Source organism: Gadus morhua, chromosome 16 (genome assembly GCF_902167405.1).
Source record: "Gadus morhua chromosome 16, gadMor3.0, whole genome shotgun sequence".
Taxonomy (NCBI): domain Eukaryota; kingdom Metazoa; phylum Chordata; class Actinopteri; order Gadiformes; family Gadidae; genus Gadus; species Gadus morhua.
In genome coordinates, this window is record NC_044063.1 from 2,469,025 (window position 1) to 2,490,406 (window position 21,382).

The 21,382-nt window shown below is 45.7% G+C and overlaps 1 protein-coding gene across 1 annotated transcript; it reads right to left on the bottom strand.

The window, feature by feature from the left end:
- Window positions 1-1,866: 1,866 nt before the first annotated feature.
- On the bottom strand, window positions 1,867-10,453 carry LOC115560682 (uncharacterized). The gene is made up of 11 exons (XM_030380170.1): window positions 10,076-10,453; window positions 9,792-9,839; window positions 9,546-9,626; window positions 9,120-9,410; window positions 6,959-7,006; window positions 6,032-6,088; window positions 3,481-3,519; window positions 3,203-3,252; window positions 3,057-3,109; window positions 2,642-2,868; window positions 1,867-2,210 (listed from the first exon to the last, which is right to left on the bottom strand). The coding sequence occupies exons 1-11, from the start codon at window positions 10,389-10,391 to the stop codon at window positions 1,882-1,884; spliced, it is 1,539 nt and encodes a 512-aa protein (XP_030236030.1). The 5' UTR covers window positions 10,392-10,453; the 3' UTR covers window positions 1,867-1,881.
- Window positions 10,454-21,382: the final 10,929 nt, after the last annotated feature.

The window sequence follows — 21,382 nt, forward strand, 5'->3', positions numbered from 1 at the left end:
AGAAGTAGCCCGACACATGAGTAGATTGGCGAACACAGAGCTTGCGTGTTGTTCACGGATGTCACAAGCTCCGTATTCGCCAATCTACCTATCGAGTCTTAAAGACAAGATGGCGTTGAAGGGTGAACTATTGTGTGTTTAAAATGTCCTTTTTTAATAAACAATCTGTACAATCAATGCCTCGTGTTTTATATGTTAAGACCCTTATTATACTACCAAAGAAGTGTCGGGCTACTTCTAGCCTTGTAAGTGGTTTAGAATAGCGTTTTAGTTTTTACCATGAAACATGCCCCTATCAAGTTTAAGATTGCGTCTATATGCGCTTTTTTGCTCCCAAATGAACATTCCAACTCGTTATCATACTAAACATGTCCCAGATCCATTTTACACCAACATTTCTCCTTTAAGATTGAAAGATACAAGTGTGTTGATTTGATATAGAATAATAAAGCCTAAGAAGAAAAAAAGTTGAGCGCTACACTCACCTAATAATGACAATATAGAAGTGTATTATCATTTACACAGATAGCTAAACAAAATAGTTGGCTTTACGTACATGCTCCAGAGAGAGGCGAGGTGAAGATCGGAGATCAGATGTCCCTTCTCCAGCAGCTGGGGACATCGGCAGAGGATCCAAGAATGTTGGAGAGTAGATAAAGTTAGACGATTACAAGCAAAAACATGTAGCTGTAGCATGCAGCTGTAGCCACAACAAATGAAAGCTTTGCTTTCCTCATCTCTTCTCTGTTTTCTTAATTGCGCACCTGAAGGCTTGAACCTTTTATTGTGGAAACCTTTGTGAACTCTGATCAGTCTGATCGTTTTTTTCCCCGTGCATAAAAGTTCAAATATGTGCAACTTTGGGCGGTGGTCCCAGGGCAGCCCCGCTCGTCGGCTGATTCAACGTGCCCAATAATCCTACTATCCGGTTGAAACACCAACACTGATCCAAAGAACACAATACCCCGAAGAAAAAGTGTACCTCTCTGTCTGCTGTTGGCCACCTCGTCGTTCCAATCATCTACAGTAGGATTTGTCATAGAAAGCGTCATGAGTCATCAGTCTTACGATGCAAACCGTAAAACAAATTCAAATTGTGTACATTGCTTACCTTCTGTGATTGTAGCAGACCACAACGTTTTGGAAAAGTTTCTTCTTCTTTTTTTCACAGAGGCCATGAGAAACAATCTGAAAGGAGGACGCTCATCGAAGTGTGCTTCAGAAAAGCCCTTCAGCGCTAAATCTTTTGTGGTGAATTTTAGTTTCTGTTTGCACACACACACACACACACACACACACACACACACACACACACACACACACACACACACACACACACACACAGATAGAGACAATACTTTCTCTTTCTGAATTGCACAAAACCTTTCATTGCAGGATTAATTACATGTAAATGAGAATTATTGGCAGCACAACACATACCGAAGGTTTAACTTTCATTTTTGGCTGGCTTCCGAGGTGGTAGTTCTTCCCGGCCACCAGCAGGGAATTACAGGTGGGCGGTTTATCAATCCTGATGCATTTCTTCCTGTATTTGTTCACCTGTTCTTCAATAGCCTGCACAGACAGGAACAGGAGGGGCAGGACCAAATGGTCAGAGATGGAGAGAGGGAGGAAGAGTGAGAGGGAGGTATTAGTTGGCTGAATTATCTAGCCACGCCTAGTGCAGTCTAGCCTAGCCCAGCCCATCCTAGCCCATTTCAGGCTAGCCCAGTCCAGATAAGCGTATTCTAGGCTAGCCCAGACCAGTCTATTTTAATCTCTCCAAAGTTCTCCCTCCCCTAGTTTAGCCCAGTTATCCCAGCTTGGTCTAGCACAGCTTAGCTCTTCCTAGCCTAGCCCAGGTTAGTCTAGTCCGTCTGTCTATCCATGAATCGGTTTACCAACACACAGGACTCTCGTTCTATTACTTAATCGTTGACCATTGTTCTTCGTCACCTTGAACTCAGAACTGCTGTTCGAGCCCAAATACACGTGGAAGATGAAGTCTTTTTTGTTCAGCTCCTTGTAAATCAGCACCATCGCGTGGCGCTTCACCATCCATTGATAAATGCTCCTCAGAATGAGACCCAGGAGAGACAGCGAGGACACGCGCCATTTAACATGGCTGGCCGTGAAGCCCACCGTCGACTCAGGGTTGGGATGGTGATCCTTTACGTGCAGAACATTGAAGCTCAGATCACGCCCAGGTTCTGTTGAAATGTGAACAATACTTTATACGAGCCCTTTGGGAAAGATAATAGCCAGTATGTACTTAGACTCATAAGTTTGGAGAAATACATGTGATAGTAAAATAATTAACATTATATATCAAGTGGTTCCAGCAACAATTTTCTAATCCAGATTGTATTTTAAAAATAAGCAGGGATCTTCTAAAATGTGAAAACAAGAGGATAACTAGACTGGGAGCCATGGCAAATTCCATGGCAATAAATACAATATTAGGAAAATGGTATTGCTTTGCTTATTTGTTATCTTTAAAATTCAAAAGTCCAGAATATTTTAGGAAAATAACGAATATTGAAATGATATATATATCACATCGAATTTCAAAGAGATTGCCATGCACACAGAGATTCGGCTTATGAATCCCCCCCTCTTCACAGTCAGCGTGTGTTCTTACCAGTAAGGCACAGAGAGTGTGGGAAATGGATGAACTTGAGCACAGATGGATCCTTGTTGACCACGCGCACATCATAAATCGATCCAGCAGGCCTCCAGGAGTCTTTGAGGAACTCAGAGAATTGGAACCAGGACAGGACCGAGTAGCGGACCAGAGCCTGCTCCGACACTTCAAACACCAGACCTGTAGCCGAACACTCATAGGTCCCCTCGCCTTCCAGCTGTACCCTAACACACACACACACACACACACACACACACACACACACACACACACACACACACACACACACACACACACACACACACACACACACACACACACACACACACATTACAACAGAATCTGTTTGTGGTTGGGACCATATTATTCTGATAACCCCATGGGATTGGTGTCAGGACCGAATGTCACTCACTGGAAGCTCCATTTAGAAATCTTCGTTGGGGTAACCTTCTCATGCTCAGGACTCTGGAAAACGCAGAACCAAACAACAATAAAGAACAATACTGAATTTATGGAATGTACATTTAATGTAAAGAAATATATGTTGTTGAAATTCACCTGCTGAGCTGCTTTACATTTTTCACAATGTGACTTGAAGTACATCTCCTCTGTCAGGATAAATGATTATTGTCAGTAACAAAACCGACAGCATGTCAGTGTAAGAGTAATGTGTACATTAAGCCCTCCAATAACAGTTGGCCTCATGATACACTGGCAGGCAGCACTCCTGGTTCAGTGAACCGGGAATGTTTCTTTAACCCCCAGTGAAATACTTCTGTTGTCAGATCACCTCGTCATGGAGACTCAAAGCTCAATGGAAGAGGGACACTGCTCACCTTCATCATCTTTATCATCTTCAATCTCAGCACAGGCGTCTGGTGAGAGAAGAACCAGAAGAACCACGACTCTTACCAGAATCAGAACCGTCCTCTTCTTCATACCTGTCCATCAAAGACATGGGCTAAACTAATTTAGCCCAAATGGGAAGCATATGAAGGGGGCGTGTCAGGGCACCTGTCAATCAAACGTCAATGGAAGCTTACGCTACTGTGCTTGGGCTAAATGAAATTAGCCCAAATGGGGGCGTGTCGCGACACCTGCCAATCACAATGAAATGGCCACTTACGCTACTGTGCTTATGCTGCGTTCGAGTATTCTCTGCGAACCGACTCGGATCTCGGATCTGACGCCACGCACACACTTCAAGCGTTTTATAATTTCGCTCGGTCGTTGGAGGAAAACATGGACGCCACCCGGAAAGCTGTTGTCGCGGTAGCATTGGCAGAGGGCCAGGCGCTCCAAAATAAGTAGGCTATAGGCCATAGGGAGAGATACGGACGCAGTAAGATATTGCAGTAATACGAGTGATTGAAATTACCATTTAAACCACCAAAGTGGTCCAAGCACAATGAAAACAGTTCATACTTCAAGTCACAATGGGCGCAGCCATCTTGAATTCTGTCTCGGAATTTTGCTCGGTCACCACTGAGTTCAACCGAGATGACGAGTTCGCCGTCCAAGGAAAAGGGCCGTGTTTGTGCGTGTCGCTAGGCAACGTCCTCGGACCTCCGAGACGGATGGATATTAAAACGCAGCATTGGGCTGAATGACTTTAGCCCAAATGGGAAGCATATGAAGGGGGTGTGTCACCATACCTGTCAATCAAAATTTAATGGAAGCTTACGCTACTCCGCTTGTGCTGAATACATTTAGCCCATTCACAGGAAAAAACCCAAGATATATCATATATCCTGGGTTTTTCTGTCACTTTTTGGTGCTGTTGCTGCTTTAGGTTCTACCAAAATAGAAAACAATATGTTCTAAGGTTTTTAATAATATTTTTTCATTTTTACTGTAAAAACCCTCCGAAGCTCGAGACTACAACGGCACTAGTGTGCAGTTAGTATTGTGCAAGCAAACCATTCATTACAACGATGTCAGCTTCAACTCTGTAGCTGTGGCAGGGCACCTATTACACAAAACACACCTTTTTACATTACGTTACATTTATTTTAAAGGGGTCCCAACTACGCCTCATTGTGGACGGCAGTTGACTTAAATAGACGTTAAATTAAGTGTTTTTGATCACATAATAACTTATGAACATAAGAACATAAGTTATAAACAACTGAACATCTAGAATCTAGATGTTCAGTTGTTGATTGCGTGCTGGGGAGTCAAACCTGGGAGTCAAATGGGAGGCCAAAGGGGTCCCAACTACGCCTCATTGTGGACGGGTGTTGACTTAAATAGACGTAAAATTAAGTGTTTTTGATTAATGCCTCATTTTTGCGCCGTTGCATTTTGTAATTTATGAACATAAGAACATAAGTTATAAACAAGTGAACATCTAGAATCTAGATGTTCAGTGTGTCCGTTTCCCGATAGTGAATATGCATGCGTTCTAGTCTGCTAGGCTACTGCATCCAAATACTGGAAAATAGAAAATCCACTTTCACGCCGGTAGTAATCTAATATGCAACGCAGATTAAATCCGATTTAATCTGCATATTATCTAATATAAATGTCATCAATGTAGTGCTCATGTATTATAAAATATTGATAGAGATTACATATTTCTTGCCTCATCACATGCTATGAAAGCAGAATATTGTTATGGTGCTTGCAATTGCTATTGAACTAACATATTCAGTCCAATGGCAAAAGCTTCCTCCAGAATGAGCAACCACCAAGTCTTCAAAGTAAGACGCCGTAATATTGTTTGAGTCCTCATTTAATGTTTTAATCTGTGTTTCCTTCAAAGGAGATTACTAGCGGAGTTATTGTGGATTTTATGTTCAAGTATTTGGATGACGCCTAGTGGACACCTAGTGGCCAAACTTGATCTAAATCTATTTACGTCCAAACAAGCGGCGACTATAAATCCCGTGGCCGTGTGCGGACCGCCTGCGTATTTCACTAGCAGCGCACCGCGGCGATGTAGCGCCCGCTACGGAGGGTGACGGGCGGAATGTGTCTCTGCTTCTCTGCTCGATGAAAGAGAAGGATGGCTGTTCCATCCAGTCCTGCCTGAAGTCTGCTACCGTCACCTGATTTCTGGAAGGTAGTAAAGTCTATGTGCTAAACACTGCATGAGCTTGGTGTCTGGCTGAGCCACTTGTCCAAGTAGCACATCGTAGTGAGCTACATTGCTATTGACCTATCATATCAACACATTAGGCCTCTACGGTATTGTCGTGAGTTTCCCTGAAGTTAGGGGGTAAGGCCATATGAAGCCATCGACATGGGACCAACACAACGGACCATTAGTGTAAATTAAACTCTGAATATCTCTGGTTTTTATTGTTGGAAACATTTTGGATTATGAAAGAACACAACTCAACACGATGAGCCAAGGAACACAGCAGCACTAAGTGAAACACCTACCCCTTGAAAGAAACGTTGGTTCCTTTGGCTTTACCAGCGTCTTTTCGTCCCGATGTCCTAGGATATGAAAAAGGATTGTCAGTCTTTAGATGAATTTGGGGGCCCCAAGCGCATTAAGATGCGCCCTGGACAGGACTTCCGAGCGGGGGAGGGGGGGTATCGCGTTGTCCTGTGTACTACAGTGAGTTTCAATACGCACTTACAATCCCCCGTCCCCTCCCTTGTCCGTTCCATTTGGGAACATGTTTGGTAAACATGTTTTATTACACTTGTTTGATATAATTTAATTAAGAGCGCCACCAGAGGGCTTCCCCAACACATTGCGCTGGCCCTGGCGCTCACAGTTTGTCGTTGCATTTTATTCATAACCAGTCGTTGTCTTGGGGCCCCAGGCCAGCTCGGGGCCCCAAGTAATTGCTTGGTTTGCTTGCCTTCTCGCGACGGGCCTGCCCGAGTGGACAATAATAAATCAGTGGATCCCAGTGGACTAAAGGACAAAGAAGCTCCCCTCTTGTCAAAACAAAGCTGATAGTGACCGTTTATTTAAAAAGTACAATCATAGTAACAACTCACCCACACCAGCAGGAGAAATTTTGTGAAATTGTATAGGCTATATAGAGAACGAAAAAACCCGGTATTAACCGGTTTTGGGGATTTCAGAATAACGTTTCTGTTCCGGAACAGTTGAAGACCATTTGGTTTTCGTTTCCGTTTCCGTTCCTCGTAAAATTCCGCTCGTTTTCGGTTTTCGTTTTCGTTCCTTGAACCGGTTCAGAGCCCCGACTGCTATGCATTAATATTTATATTTATCTGTACATAGACCATACAGCAAAGGTACTTAATAAGTCATACACCAATTGCACCATTTTTAGAAGAAAATATGTTATATGTTCTCAGAGGAGCCAAGGAACACAGCAAAACCCTTACCTTTGATTTGTTTCTTTGGCTTTACCACCGTCTTGTCGGATATATGTCCTACGATATGAAAAAGGATCGTCAGTCAGTCTTACGATGTCAACAATACACCTTCCAAGTGTAAGGTTGTATTCCACACAAATGTAATCCTGAGGATACGATAATGAATCAGTGGATCCCAGTGGATTAAAGGACAAAGAAGCTCCCCTCTTGTCAAAACAAAGCTACAAAAAGTACATTCATGGTAACAACTCACCCACACCAGCAGGAGAAGAGATCAGACCCAGGAAGAGAATTCGAAAGGCATTGATTAATCTCTTCTTAACCTTTGTTAATAATAAACCGTTTGTCGTACCACCTTGTCCCCCACAACATATCTCATCAATACGATTTTTGTTTGTTTGCTAGACTTGGTATCATCAAAATATCCCACATTAAGTCCACTTTTCCACAAGAATAAGTACTGTAGTATCTCGTTATATAGTTATACTCAGTCAAGTGAGATACGGTCGGTGAGGTGATCTGTCTTGGGCCAGCACGGTCAAACGTTGCCCGTTGTCAGTCATCTTGATGTAGCCTTTATCAACAATGTTTGGGGTTCTACTACTAGTTTGCCCAATGTTTTAAGTACAGGTAGGTAGGTATGTACGGCTAGGCATTTATAAGGTGTAAAACCAATCTGTACATAGACCATACAACAGAAATACTTAATATTATAGTCTTACACCAACTGTAGTAGGCTGATTGTTTGTTAATAATTCTAAAAACCCACCGTCAGGCACAGTGTTGGAGTAACGTGTTGCAAAAGTAATGCATTAATGTAATGCATTACTTTTTGCTGCAACACGGTAATGTAAGGCATTACAAAAAAAATTATATATAAATATTTTACTCTCCGTATCAACAGTAGGACTAGAACTGAGCGAAAAGATTACAACCAGCCTGCCTTTCCGTTTCCGGTCAACGAGCAATGAGTGGTCCAACAGAAATAAAAAAAACTGTATTTCAATACGAACATCAACAAACACCACAAGCCGACGGTAGCTCAGTTAAGCTCTACTTGTATCGGCCTCCAGATAGTTTTTTGTGTTTGATGATTGCATTTTATTATGTTTTATATTTGTTGAATGTTGCAGGACAAATATGATGCATGCTTTATATCGGAGGCTTTCATTATAGACGGTGTTTGAGCTATTCAGAATAAGATTTAATTATAAAACATTTATTTAGATTGTTTGCTTAATATATATATTTGCTTAAATACTATGATTATTTGATATTTATTTGCTCGTTTGGATTATAAATGAAAGTTAATTGAAATGATTGGCCAGCTGTGGCGCACCGGGTGTCTGACCTATACATAGAGGTAGGAGGGAATAGGTAAGACAGTCACTGGGAAGGGTCATGGTTCTTTACCAGCTGTACCAGAGAGACCAAGGAGATGAGGCGGCAGGTTCCCAGTCAGGCACATTTGTTTTGTTTGCTTGGAACACCGGAAAATAAACTTCCAGAAACCCCAAAATCCCAACTGGACAGTTTACTCGTTACCCACACTGCGTAAGATTCGTCCCCCCTGTTGCTCAGTTTGATTTCTTTATATTCCAGTTATTGTTTTATTGAGGAAAAATCGCCACTACAGACGGGTTACATGGTTATTTTAACCTATGAATTTTAGATTGCATCTCCCTGAGATTACTACTTACAAACATAAAGGTTCAAGGGTTTGTTCAATATTGCACAAAAACCCAAATTAATTCTCCACATGACCTGGACAGGATATTCATGTAAACCTACAGCCTACATTAAGTACACTGTTAATATATGCAACATGACTATAATGTATCATGTTTGTCATGTTTCATAGAATTTATCATGAAATTGAGTGAAAACACTTCAGCTGTAATCCACCAAAACAGGCTGTAGTGTGATAATTTGCCAATTAGTGCTCCAGTTTAAGCAGTCAGTCAATCAGGCACTCAGCATTACTGTTTGGGGAATCCTCGTGCAGTGGAGGAATAAACCATTCTGCGCCTTCTATAAGGGGTGACAGTGAGCCAGCCAATTTAAAGTTAGTTAAGACATTAATTACCCCATTGGGGCCCTGGGTACCCAGTCCTGCTTCCCCCCCACTATGACGCCCGCCCGTGTGTGTGGGTGGGTGAAGTACATTTACCTGACAATAACAGACGAGTCTCGACCGGTAGGTCCTCCAGGTCTTCCAGACCTTCCAGCAGGTCCAGAGCTGTGGCCTCTCCTGGTGGTCTTCGGCGCTTCCACAGCACCAACATCTTCTGCTTCTGCATGACCACAGGTCTATGTTCTGCCTTGATGGTGTCTAGATCTTTTGTCTCCAGCCCCAGGTGGATGGCCGCCTGCTCCCACTCCTGTCCAAGCGTTTCGGCCACCTTCATGAGCTGCTTATCGGACAGAGCTTGCCCTGCGGAGCGGGTTTCAGTGTTGCTGCCTGGAAAAAAGACAAAGCCAATCCACACACAGGCAGTTCAAGTTTCACCTATCGAGATGATGGACCAATCAAGGAATAGACTTTCTTAATTTTGTCCTGAGACCAATCGTCTCTTTCAAAATGTCACCCGCTAACCTGATCCCTCCACCGTGCAAGGTTTCTTATTGGTCACTTCTTCTTCTGATTCACTTCTGTTTCTTTTCCTGCCTTCATTTCCTGAAGATACATTTAAATGGGTTTGAGGGGTAAAGTTGAGGCTACAAACATGTAATAAGCCTTTAAAAGGTATCCGGTCGAATCTGCATTTTTTGAAGAACATACAGTACGTCATATGTTCTTCAGGAAGCCAAGGAACAAAGCACCACTACGCAAAACACTAACCTCTCGTTTTTTTCCTTTGCTCTACTACCGTCTTGTTGTCCCCATGTCCTAGGATAAGAAAGGGATGGTCAGAAAAAAAAAAAGACAAGACAATCCATAGACAGGCAGGTCAAGTTCAACCTATCGAGATGCTGGACCACTCAAGGAAGAATACTTTCTTAATGTGTCGGGAGTAATCATTTTGTACTGAGACCAATCATCACATTGAAAAGATGACACCCCTGACACAATTTTACTTTAGAACTAAAATAGAAATGAACATATAATAGGTCGAAAACTTTTACCAATACTCAAACTGCTCGATGAGGCGGTAGACCCACTGTCTCCCCATTCCACGTCTTTAAGCTTAGGATACGTTTCTAGGACTTTCTCGTCCTGCAGAAGTCCAATGAACTCGGATTGTCTTCCTTTGTTAATGAGTGTGTCCACGAGCTTGATAACGAGATCCTCTGCGTCCCCCTTATTGGAGTTTAGTTTGGTGTATTCGCGGCCGGTTATCAGTTCTTTCTCTCTCACTTTGTCAAGTATGAATTGGGGATCTGCCGATAGAATTTCTTGAATGATTGTCTTGTTGCGTACAATAGCGTTATTGAGCGCCATTCTTGAACCTCAGGGAGAGAGGGTGAAAATGACACGGAAAGAGAGCGGACAGGTTACGTTGTTATGCTCCTCCTCTTAAACAAATAAGACAATGACACAAAGACAGAGATCAAATGACGGAAATGTTTCCAAAAATAAATAAATACATATATAGATATAGATAATTATATATATGTATATTTGCATCTAAAAAGTAATATGTATGTAACCGAGCGTTTTATTGTTGTGTCTATTGGGCAATAAAAAAGAAGAATCGAACAACTCCACTCACTGAACGGGGCGATCCTCTTTATTATTTTCGCGCTCCCAACCATGATGTCTATGCTCCCAACACTCAGTCAAAACAGCGACCCACACGCAGACACTTCCGTTATGCTCCTTCAAAATAAAGGTCCCTAAAAGATAATAAAATGTCAAGATGTGATGTACTTGACCAGTTTTCCAGCTCTCTGCTTGGGATGTCGGATCCGGTGAAAGTGATAAATCATATATTGTGTGTGCGCATCTACCTCATTGCAGCTACCACATAAAGAACCATCATCCAATCCAGCCTGTCTGTGTGTTCTTGGCGGTACGGGTACAAAGCAGTTACACTATACCCTTAACCATAAACACAGAGCATCCTACCCACTATTCCTAATCAAAATAGCTGTTTTGCCAAAATAATAAACAAAAATAATCACCACAATTATCTCAATTAAAACATTTACGGTACAACATTTACGTTCTGCTCCACAGAAATAATACCACACATTGTTTGACAACCTGTTTGCATTGAAATGAACCGGTTAACTATAACTGATAAAGTCCTTGAAATGAACTGGCTGTCTCACAGCTCTTCCCGAACGGGATACAGTCTGTGGTGGCAGCCCTGTGCCCCCAGCAACGAGGGGCTCCTCAGCTGTCCAGTCCCCATAGGAGGGTCCCTCGCCCTGCCGTGGTTGGGCATGAAGAGGGGAAGTGGGAGGGCAACTTGACAAGCCAGCGAGCAGTGGCAATGTGTAACGATTCAGTCTGTCGTAATGGACTACCTGTGTCTGTCCGTCAGAGTCCAAAGGACAGGCAAACCGATAGGTAAGCCCCAGTTCTCCTTGAGAGCCCAACACAGCCAGGACCCGGTGTGGTCCCTTCAAGTGGGGAGCCAGTTTCATACGGTCCTCTGTGGGATTATGAAGCCACAACAAATCTCCTACTGCCTATGGTGTGTGACGGACGGCTCCGTCGTAGTACAGCTTTTGCTTCTCGTGTGCTTGGACACCTCTCTGTCTGGCACCACCAAACGCCATCTCCAGTTTCCCTGCCAAAGAGGCCACAAAGTCTGCATGGGAAGAAGGTAAATCTGATGATACCCGGGATGGCACCATTGGGATTATACGGGGTGGTGCGTGTCGTGTTAATCCCTAAACATTTACAGTCTTTGCACAATCTCTGCTTCAAACTGCTGACCTTGATCACTGTGAACAGCTTCTGGAATACCATGCACTAAAACATAATCCTCGAACAAACACTGTGTTACCGACTGGGCTGTTTGGTTAGGAAGAGCATACAGATTTACATATTTGGTAAAGTAGTCTTCTACCACCGATACATATCTGTTACCCTGTTCGCCACTCTCTGAAATGGTAGAGTAGCTTGAGAACCCCCCATCGGCGCCCTTTGCTTGGGCGCTGGGGCTTTGCGGGTTTGGCATGGGATGCACTGCTTGCACCACTGTTGAATATCTTTAAACATAGAGGGCCAATAACAAGTTTGCCTTGTCCGTTCCCATACTCGCTCCGCAGAAAAGTGTGCCGAGGCAGGACCCCCGTGTAGGTGCTGCAGCACATCAGGGACCAGCGAGGAGGGCACCTGACACATGTCACCCCCCGTGCGGGAAGATTTCACTGTCCGGCAGAGCAGTCCGTTTTTTACAGCAAGGCGGGGATATTCAGTCCATAATTTCCAACATGACCGAAAGCTACCTTTCATGTGCCCCCGCGGCGGTCGAGAACTACTCCCCTCAATCCATTGAAACACTGCACACTTGTCAGGATCGGCTCTCTTATTCCAGTCCCGTCATGTGAAAGTGCATGCATGAAAGACATGTCAGACTCACTGTCTGTGTCCACTTGCTGCCCTGTGGTGAGGTCAGAGGTGCGGGGGTCCACAGCAGATGGCGGAGATGACAAAATGTCTGACCGGGGAACCAATGGCTCCGTGTCTGAGCCTACAGAATTCACCTGAGCAGCTGTCTCCTGATGGGTGTGATTCACCACACCAGACCCTGGGTTTTGAGGCCTCCTTGAGAGAGCATCAGCATTGACATGCTGCTGACCCTCTTTGTGCTGCATGACCCAGATAAAAGGGTTGAGTTCTAACACCCATCTCGCTCTCCTTCTGGTGGAGTCCTTGTCAATCGACATTCTGCGAAGACCCAGCAGAGGCTTATGGTCAGTTATAATGGTGAAGGTGGCTGATCCAATGTAGTGTCTGAACTGGCGTACAGCCCACACCACAGCCCATAACTCTCTGTCGAATGTACACCGTCACTTTTCGGTGGGAGCCAGCGACCTGCTAGCATACACAACCACTCTCTCCAGCCCTTCCCTGTCCTGAGCCAACACGGCCCCCCCCCCTCCAAGGTTGCTGCGACATACAGAACCACAGAGTCACCGACCCCATTGGTGGTTCTATGATTTGTTCCAAAACAGGGGTCATTAATGGGCCACAGGTTATATTCATACATCCAAGCACACAAATAATCTATTCAGTACAGAGCAAATTCATTCTCTCTCTCTCTCTCTCTCTCTCTCTCTCTCTCTCTCTCTCTCTCTCTCTCTCTCTCTCTCTCTCTCTCTCTCTCTCTCTCTCTCTCTCTCTCTCTCTCTCTCTCTCTCTCTCTCTCTCTCTCTCTCTCTCTCTCTCTCCCACTGACGGTTTCTCCTCTTACTCGCGTTCCTGCTCTCTCTCACTCACTCACTCACTCACTCACTCACTCACTCACTCACTCACTCACTCACTCACTCACTCACTCACTCACTCACTCACGTAAACACCTTGCCAAGCTCCTGTGCGAGGTTTCCACGGGTCAGCCAAGGCCTGTAGTCCCCGCCAACTGGAGACGCCCCGTCTTCGAGGCGGTACACGACTTGTCTCGCCCAGGTAGGAAACCGTCCTCACGGCTGGTGTCAGTGAATTTCATCTGGCACGGGCTCAAGAGAGATGTGAGGGCCTGGGTCGACACTTGCACTGCCTGTCAACGCGCCAAGGTGCATCGCCATGTCAAGGCCCCCCTGGAACACTTCTCGGTGCCCGAGCAGAGGTTCGACCATGTCAACGTGGACCTGGTGGGACCCCTACCCCCCTCGCACGGCTTCACCTACCTCTTTACCATGGTGGACAGGACGACGCGCTGGCCGGAGGCAGTCCCGCTCTCCTCAACGACAGCCCCCGACCTGGCCCGGGCGTTCATCGCGGTGTGGGTCTCCCCCGCTACGGCACTCCTGCTGACCTCTCCTCTGACCGTGGCCCGCAGTTTACTTCGGAGCTGTGGGCGGCGGCGGCAGAGAATCTGGGGGTCGTCGCTGCCCCCCGCCCCGCCCAACAAGAGGATGTGATGGACGATGTCACGCCTCCTCCCGCACCTCCTGACTTTGCCTACAGTCGTAGGGGCCGGGCCACACGCCCTCCGCGCTGCGGGGATTTTGAGTATTGAGGTGAACACTGGGGGGGCTGGTGTAGTGACTACATTATGGGTTTGTGTTCCCCTCTGTCACGACCGGCCTAGGGGAACCGGACATCACAAACGGTGCTCCCTTCTTTTCCCCACTCCCAAGGACGACCATGCACACAGGGCTGCAGTCCAGCTTAAGTTAATTTATTCAACTGATGGAGCCTCAGGGTGAGCATAGCCAAAACAACAAACAAAAACAATCTAACTCAAAACTAACTTGCCTAACCAACAAACCAAAGAAAACAAAGTTTACAGGATTCTCACTGACTCCCTACGTGATAAACAGGAGAAAATCAAAAGATAAACCAAACAAGCTACTCACCCCTACGATTACCTGGACTGCTAAAGTTTTAACACATCACAACACAATACAATACAATGCCACATGATAAAGCCTGGTGCAGTTGGGAGCAGGGTCAAGAGAAGGAGAGTGATTGTCTCCAGCTGCGGCCATTTATAGTAGCTCCTCCAGCACAATGAGTTCTCGCAAATTATCAAAAGTTACTACCTTACTGGCCTGGCACCATTTATCAAATAGAATGCTCTTCGCCCGTGCAAACTCAACATATGTCTGATTGGCAGTTTTTCCACAATTCCTACATTTTTGCCTGTATGCTTCTGGCAGTAGTTCATAGGCTCGAAGGACAGTGGCTTTAACGGTGTCATAATCAAGGCTGTCTTCAATGGACAGAGAGTTGCACACTTCCTGTGCTTTCCCAACTAACTTACACTGTAGTAGAAGAGGCCACACACTCTTCGGCCAATGTAGGTTAGTTGGGAACGGAAGAAGAGCATTCTATTTAGGAACACGAGCGGATTGTGATCAGAAAAAACGACGGTTGGCTCAGGGTTAGACCCAAGGTACACCTCAAAGTGTTGTAACGCCAGTAGCAAGGCCAACGCCTCTTTTTCGATGGTGCTGTAATGGAGCTGGTGCCTTTTGAGTTTTTTAGAAAAATAGCAGACTGGATGGTCGATACCACGCTCCGCACCGCACCGCACCGACGCCAAGCGCACTGGCGTCCACCTCCAGCTTAAAGGGACGCACAAATTCGGGGGCAGCAAATACAGGCGCACTACAGAGAAGAGCTTTTGCGGCCTCAAAAGCAAACTGACACTTCTCTGACCACTGGAAAGGAACTTTGGGGCTTGCCACATTGACTCCCCGGGACTGTAAAAATTGACTTTCTGGACCTTATCAACTGCCTCGGCTTCACACAACACATCAACTTTCCCACCCACAACCGCGGACACATCTTAGACCTGGTTTGCTCCATTGGCCTCCACATCCACAATATCTCCAGCACTGACCTCTCCATATCTGACCAGCTGGCCATCACACTTGTCATTGACATTCCCGCCCCCCAACCCAAACAGGTCCGCACAATCACTTTCCGCAACATTAAATCTATCTGCCCAGTCTCTCTCTCCACCTGCATATCAAACACTCTTTCCAGCCTCACCTTTCCTGCAAGTCCAACCCCCATGGACCTCGTCAACATCTACAACAGCACACTGTCTTCATCCCTCAACAAACTGGCCCCCCTAAAAACCAAAACTGTCACCTTTACTCACTCGGCTCCCTGGTTCACCCCGGAACTTCACAAATTAAAAAAAAAACTGCGACAACTAGAACGTCTCCACAAGAAAACCGGTCTCACAGTACACGCCCTCGCATACAAAGAGCACACAAACCTCTACAAATCAGCACTAAACAAAGCCCGTTCGGTATACTACTCTGGCATCATTCACTCTGGATCCTCCAACCCACGCACCCTGTTTTCCACCATAAATAAACTCCTCAAGCCCCCCGACAACATTTCATCCTCATTCACCCGGGAGAAACAACAACAACCTCATTTCATTTTTCAATTCCAAAATAGAAAACATCCACAACCAGCTTGCAACCTCCTCTGCCTCCACCCCGGTCCCCGAACCCACACCTCCTTCATCCTCAGACCACCGGCTCTCTACCTCCTCTGCCTCCTCTGGTCCCCGAACCCACACCTCCTTCATCCTCAGACCACCGGCTCTCAACCTCCTCTGCCTGCCCCCCGGTCCCCGAACCCACACCTCCTTCATCCTCAGACCACCGGCTCTCTACCTTCTCACCGATAACCACTGCTGACCTCTCCAAAATACTCTCCACCATGAAATCATCCACCTCCCCCCTGGACCCCATGCCCTCTGAACTCGTCAAAGCCTGTTTTACCTCTCTCGCCCCACTGATCACTGACACCATCAACTCCTCCCTTACCTCTGGCACTGTCCCCCCACCTCTTAAACTTGCTGCCATCACCCCTCTCCTTAAAAAACCTGGGCTTGACTCTGACGACCCCAACAATTTCAGACCCATCTCCAACCTCACATTCATCTCAAAATTACTGGAAAGAGCCATCACAACTCAACTCAAGACTTACCTCCTCTCCAATAACCTATATGAAACATTCCAATCCGGCTTTAGAACCCACCACAGCACTGAAACAGCACTAATCAAAGTCACAAACGATCTCCTACTCTCCTCTGATTCCGGCTCCATCACCATCCTCCTCCTCCTGGACCTCAGTGCTGCCTTCGACACCGTCAACCACTCCATCCTCCTCAGCCGCCTGAAACCCTTAGGCATCACCGACTCCGCCCTCTCCTGGTTCAACTCATACCTGTCAGAAAGATTTCATTATATCGCCATAAACAACCACAAATCCCACACCACCCCTGTCTCACACGGAGTCCCCCAAGGCTCAGTGCTTGGCCCCATCCTCTTCATCCTCTATATGCTCCCACTTGGCCACATCATCCGCTGCCATGGACACTTTCACTGCTATGCCGATGACACTCAACTCTTCATCACCACCAAAACCATCACTCCAGCTAATCTCTCCACCCTCACCAACTGCCTCAGCGACATAAAAACCTGGATGAACCACAACTTCCTCAAACTCAACAGCAATAAAACTGAAATTATAATCTTTGGCCCAAAATCCACACTCCCCACCTCCCAGAACTACTCACTCTGCATTGATGGTCACTCTGTCACTCCCTCCGCCCTGGTCAGAAACCTTGGCATCTACATGGACCCTGCACTCTCCTTCAAGTCACACATAAACCACGTCACTAAAATATCCTTCTTCCACCTCCGGAACATAGCACGCCTTCGACCCAATCTCTCCTTCTCAGCTGCTGAAACACTAATTCATGCCTTCATCACCTCCAGACTCGACTACTGCAATAGCATCCTGTATGGTCTCCCCTCGACTGTTCTTCAAAAACTGCAATATGTTCAAAACTCCGCTGCTAGACTGCTCACCCACACTCCCTCCAGAGAACACATCACTCCCGTCCTACGTCAACTTCATTGGCTTCCGGTAAAACAACGCATACATTTCTAGATCCTCCTCACCACCTACAAAGCCCTAAACAACCTTGCCCCCTCATACCTGACAGATCTCCTCCAACGCCCCATTGACCCACACCGAACACGCTCCACTGTTGCCAACACCCTCATCCCCATCACCAGGACCAAATACCGCACCATAGGGGACAGAGCCTTTGCCATTGCCGCCCCTACCCTCTGGAACTCCATCCCAAACCTATGTATTATTATTATTATTATTAGTATACCACTGTTAAGGGCCGTTGTCCGGCCCCGACATGCAGCGGAGGGCCGGCGACCCACTTCACAGTGGTATAATGAGCACATACCACTGACTGAAGTGATACTACTTAAATATACTACTTAAGTGATACTACTTAAATCTACCACTCTGGGCCTACCTAATAAACCGTTGGAACACACAAGATCAGAAACCATAGCAACGCCGGTAAACAAACCGAGAAGCCCAATCCCTATGAGAGCTCCCCGCGCTACGGCCATCCTGAGGCGCACAGAGCTTTTGGCCGTGATATTATATATACAATTATATACGCCGTATACCCGCGTATTTGGTCGTGTTAAAGCAACATGTCTAAGAGTTTATTTGCTTTAATGGTCGATGCCGACGTCGTATCGATGCGGACTCGTCGTTAAAGTGTTTGTTGTGGACCCTGAAGATATCAGGAATCTACAGAACACAAGTGGATCTGAACTTCACACAGTTTGTAATTTTCCATTGCAATAGCTCTGACACTGATCATTCTCCATTATTATGAAACCAATGTGCATATAATATCATAGACTACAGTAGTGTAATAAGGTGCACCAAAATGTTAGAAAGTCCCAAGATAGTTTTATGAGAAACACGGCTTCCCTGCCATAGTTCTGGGTCGGCGTGGGCTACGGGACTTTGTTCAGATGCATTATAAACCAATTTGAATCTGCTTTGTTTTGACCTCACCAACTTCCTTTATCTTGCGTTGTTTTTCATTGGTTAGAAATATTCTCTTTCATGACGTGCTTCATGCATGCAGACCAACAGGTTTTATCTACCCCACCTAATTGTTGTCACACTGTAGCCACCCAAATAAGCCTCTCCAGATAAAACTGTACCGCAGTTATAGATCGAATTCCCTTCCTGGTAAATATTTTGACAACGTGTAGCAGTATAAAATAACACTATTTCGCATCGTATGCCCATTACTTTTGTCCAAAGGTAAAACATTGTAAATCTAGTTCTACCAGAAACAGGCTTCCTACTGATAGTTTTATTAATAAAGCCAACACAAGCAGCAACATGTTAATATGAACAACACCGCGTAAAATGTTATGCAATCTGAAAAGTCCCAAAACAGAGTTAACATAGTTAATTCATGCAATGAGGTGAGGATTTAGTAATTTTCCATTTCAATACTACAGTATAGACCAACCACTTTAGAAGGCCCAAAAACTTTGGCGACAGTTATCATTCGTATTACTTTGAAAAAATGCCATAGCTGTGGGTCCACGTAGCCTTCGTGTTTGCACACCTGATGCCGACCAACAGGTTTATATTAAGATTGTGGACACACAATGTAGCCTAACCCACTCAGCCTCTCCGCCTACCTGGCAGTTATGGATCTCATTTTAACACTGATAAAAATGTTGACATCAAGTGGAGCAGTGGCGATTTCAGACTATTTTTAGGGCTGCTCAAGCACACCTACACTTTATATCAAATACAATTATATTATATAATATTTTCCGCTATAATTTTTGAAGAAGTAGGAGGTGAATTGTTGCTATAGTGGTTCTATAGTGGTTTGTTCTGACAGAAACGTTGGGTGAAATTGTTTTGTTATAACCGTGAATCATAGTTCTGTGCAAATTGGCAAATCAAGTTGCATGGACTTCCAATGTAGAAGGCATTTTTCAAGTCTCAGCACAGATTCTTCATAACATTCTAAGCGGGGCTTGAACTGGATTACTGCCACTGCTGAAAAAGTAATGGCTACTTTTTGCTCTAATGCCATACAGGCCATATTTGTACAGCAAATATGACACATGCATTATTTTTGTTATAGCAGCCACTGAACTAGTTTTTAGTCAGAGATTGGCTTTGGATATGTAGCCTAAACAAATATCCTCGAACGACAATAATTAATGGTTGGAACTCAGGAGATGAAAGGATAAAGAAGCCGTTGATCTGGTTTGGGTTAGGCCCTGTCGAAATAAAGTGGGCAGGGCTTATTGAGAAAACCCATTCCACATCCACAATATCTCCAGCACTGACCTCTCCATATCTGACCACCTGGCCATCACACTTGTCGTTGACATTCCCGCCCCCCAACTCAAACAGGTCCGCACAATCACTTTCCGCAACATTAAATCCATCTGCCCAGTCTCTCTCTCCACCTGCATATCAAACACTCTTTCAAGCCTCACCTTTCCTGCAAGTCCAACCCCCATGGACCTCGTCAACATCTACAACAGCACACTGTCTTCATCCCTCAACAAACTGGCCCCCCTAAAAACCAAAACTGTCACCTTTACTCACTCGGCTCCCTGGTTCACCCCGGAACTTCACAAATTAAAAAAACAACTGCGACAACTAGAACGTCTCCACAAGAAAACCGGTCTCACAGTACACGCCCTCGCATACAAAGAGCACACAAACCTCTACAAATAAGCACTAAACAAAGCCCGTTCAGTTTACTACTCTGGCATCATTCACTCTGGATCCTCCAACCCACGCACCCTGTTTTCCACCATAAATAAACTCCTCAAGCCCCCCGACAACATTTCATCCTCATTCACCCGGGAGAAACAACAACAACCTCATTTCATTTTTCAATTCCAAAATAGAAAACATCCACAACCAGCTTGCAACCTCCTCTGCCTCCACCCCGGTCCCCGAACCCACACCTCCTTCATCCTCAGACCACCGGCTCTCTACCTCCTCTGCCTCCACCCCGGTCCCCGAACCCACACCTCCTTCATCCTCAGACCACCGGCTCTCTACCTTCTCACCGATAACCACTGCTGACCTCTCCAAAATACTCTCCACCATGAAATCATCCACCTCCCCCCTGGACCCCATGCCCTCTGAACTCGTCAAAGCCTGTTTTACCTCTCTCGCCCCACTGATCACTGACACCATCAACTCCTCCCTTACCTCTGGCACTGTCCCCCCACCTCTTAAACTTGCTGCCATCACCCCTCTCCTTAAAAAACCTGGGCTTGACTCTGACGACCCCAACAATTTCAGACCCATCTCCAACCTCACATTCATCTCAAAATTACTGGAAAGAGCCATCACAACTCAACTCAAGACTTACCTCCTCTCCAATAACCTATATGAAACATTCCAATCCGGCTTTAGAACCCACCACAGCACTGAAACAGCACTAATCAAAGTCACAAACGATCTCCTACTCTCCTCTGATTCCGGCTCCCTCACCATTCTCCTCCTCCTGGACCTCAGTGCTGCCTTCGACACCGTCAACCACTCCATCCTCCTCAGCCGCCTGAAATCCTTAGGCATCACCGACTCCGCCCTCTCCTGGTTCAACTCATACCTGTCAGAAAGATTTCACCATATCGCCATAAACAACCACAAATCCCCCACCACCCCTGTCTCACACGGAGTCCCCCAAGGCTCAGCGCTTGGCCCCATCCTCTTCATCCTCTATATGCTCCCACTTGGCCACATCATCCGCTGCCATGGACACTTTCACTGCTATGCCGATGACACTCAACTCTTCATCACCACCAAAACCATCACTCCAGCTAATCTCTCCACCCTCACCAACTGCCTCACCAACATAAAAACCTGGATGAACCACAACTTCCTCAAACTCAACAGCAATAAAACTGAAATTATAATCTTTGGCCCAAAATCCACACTCCCCACCTCCCAGAACTACT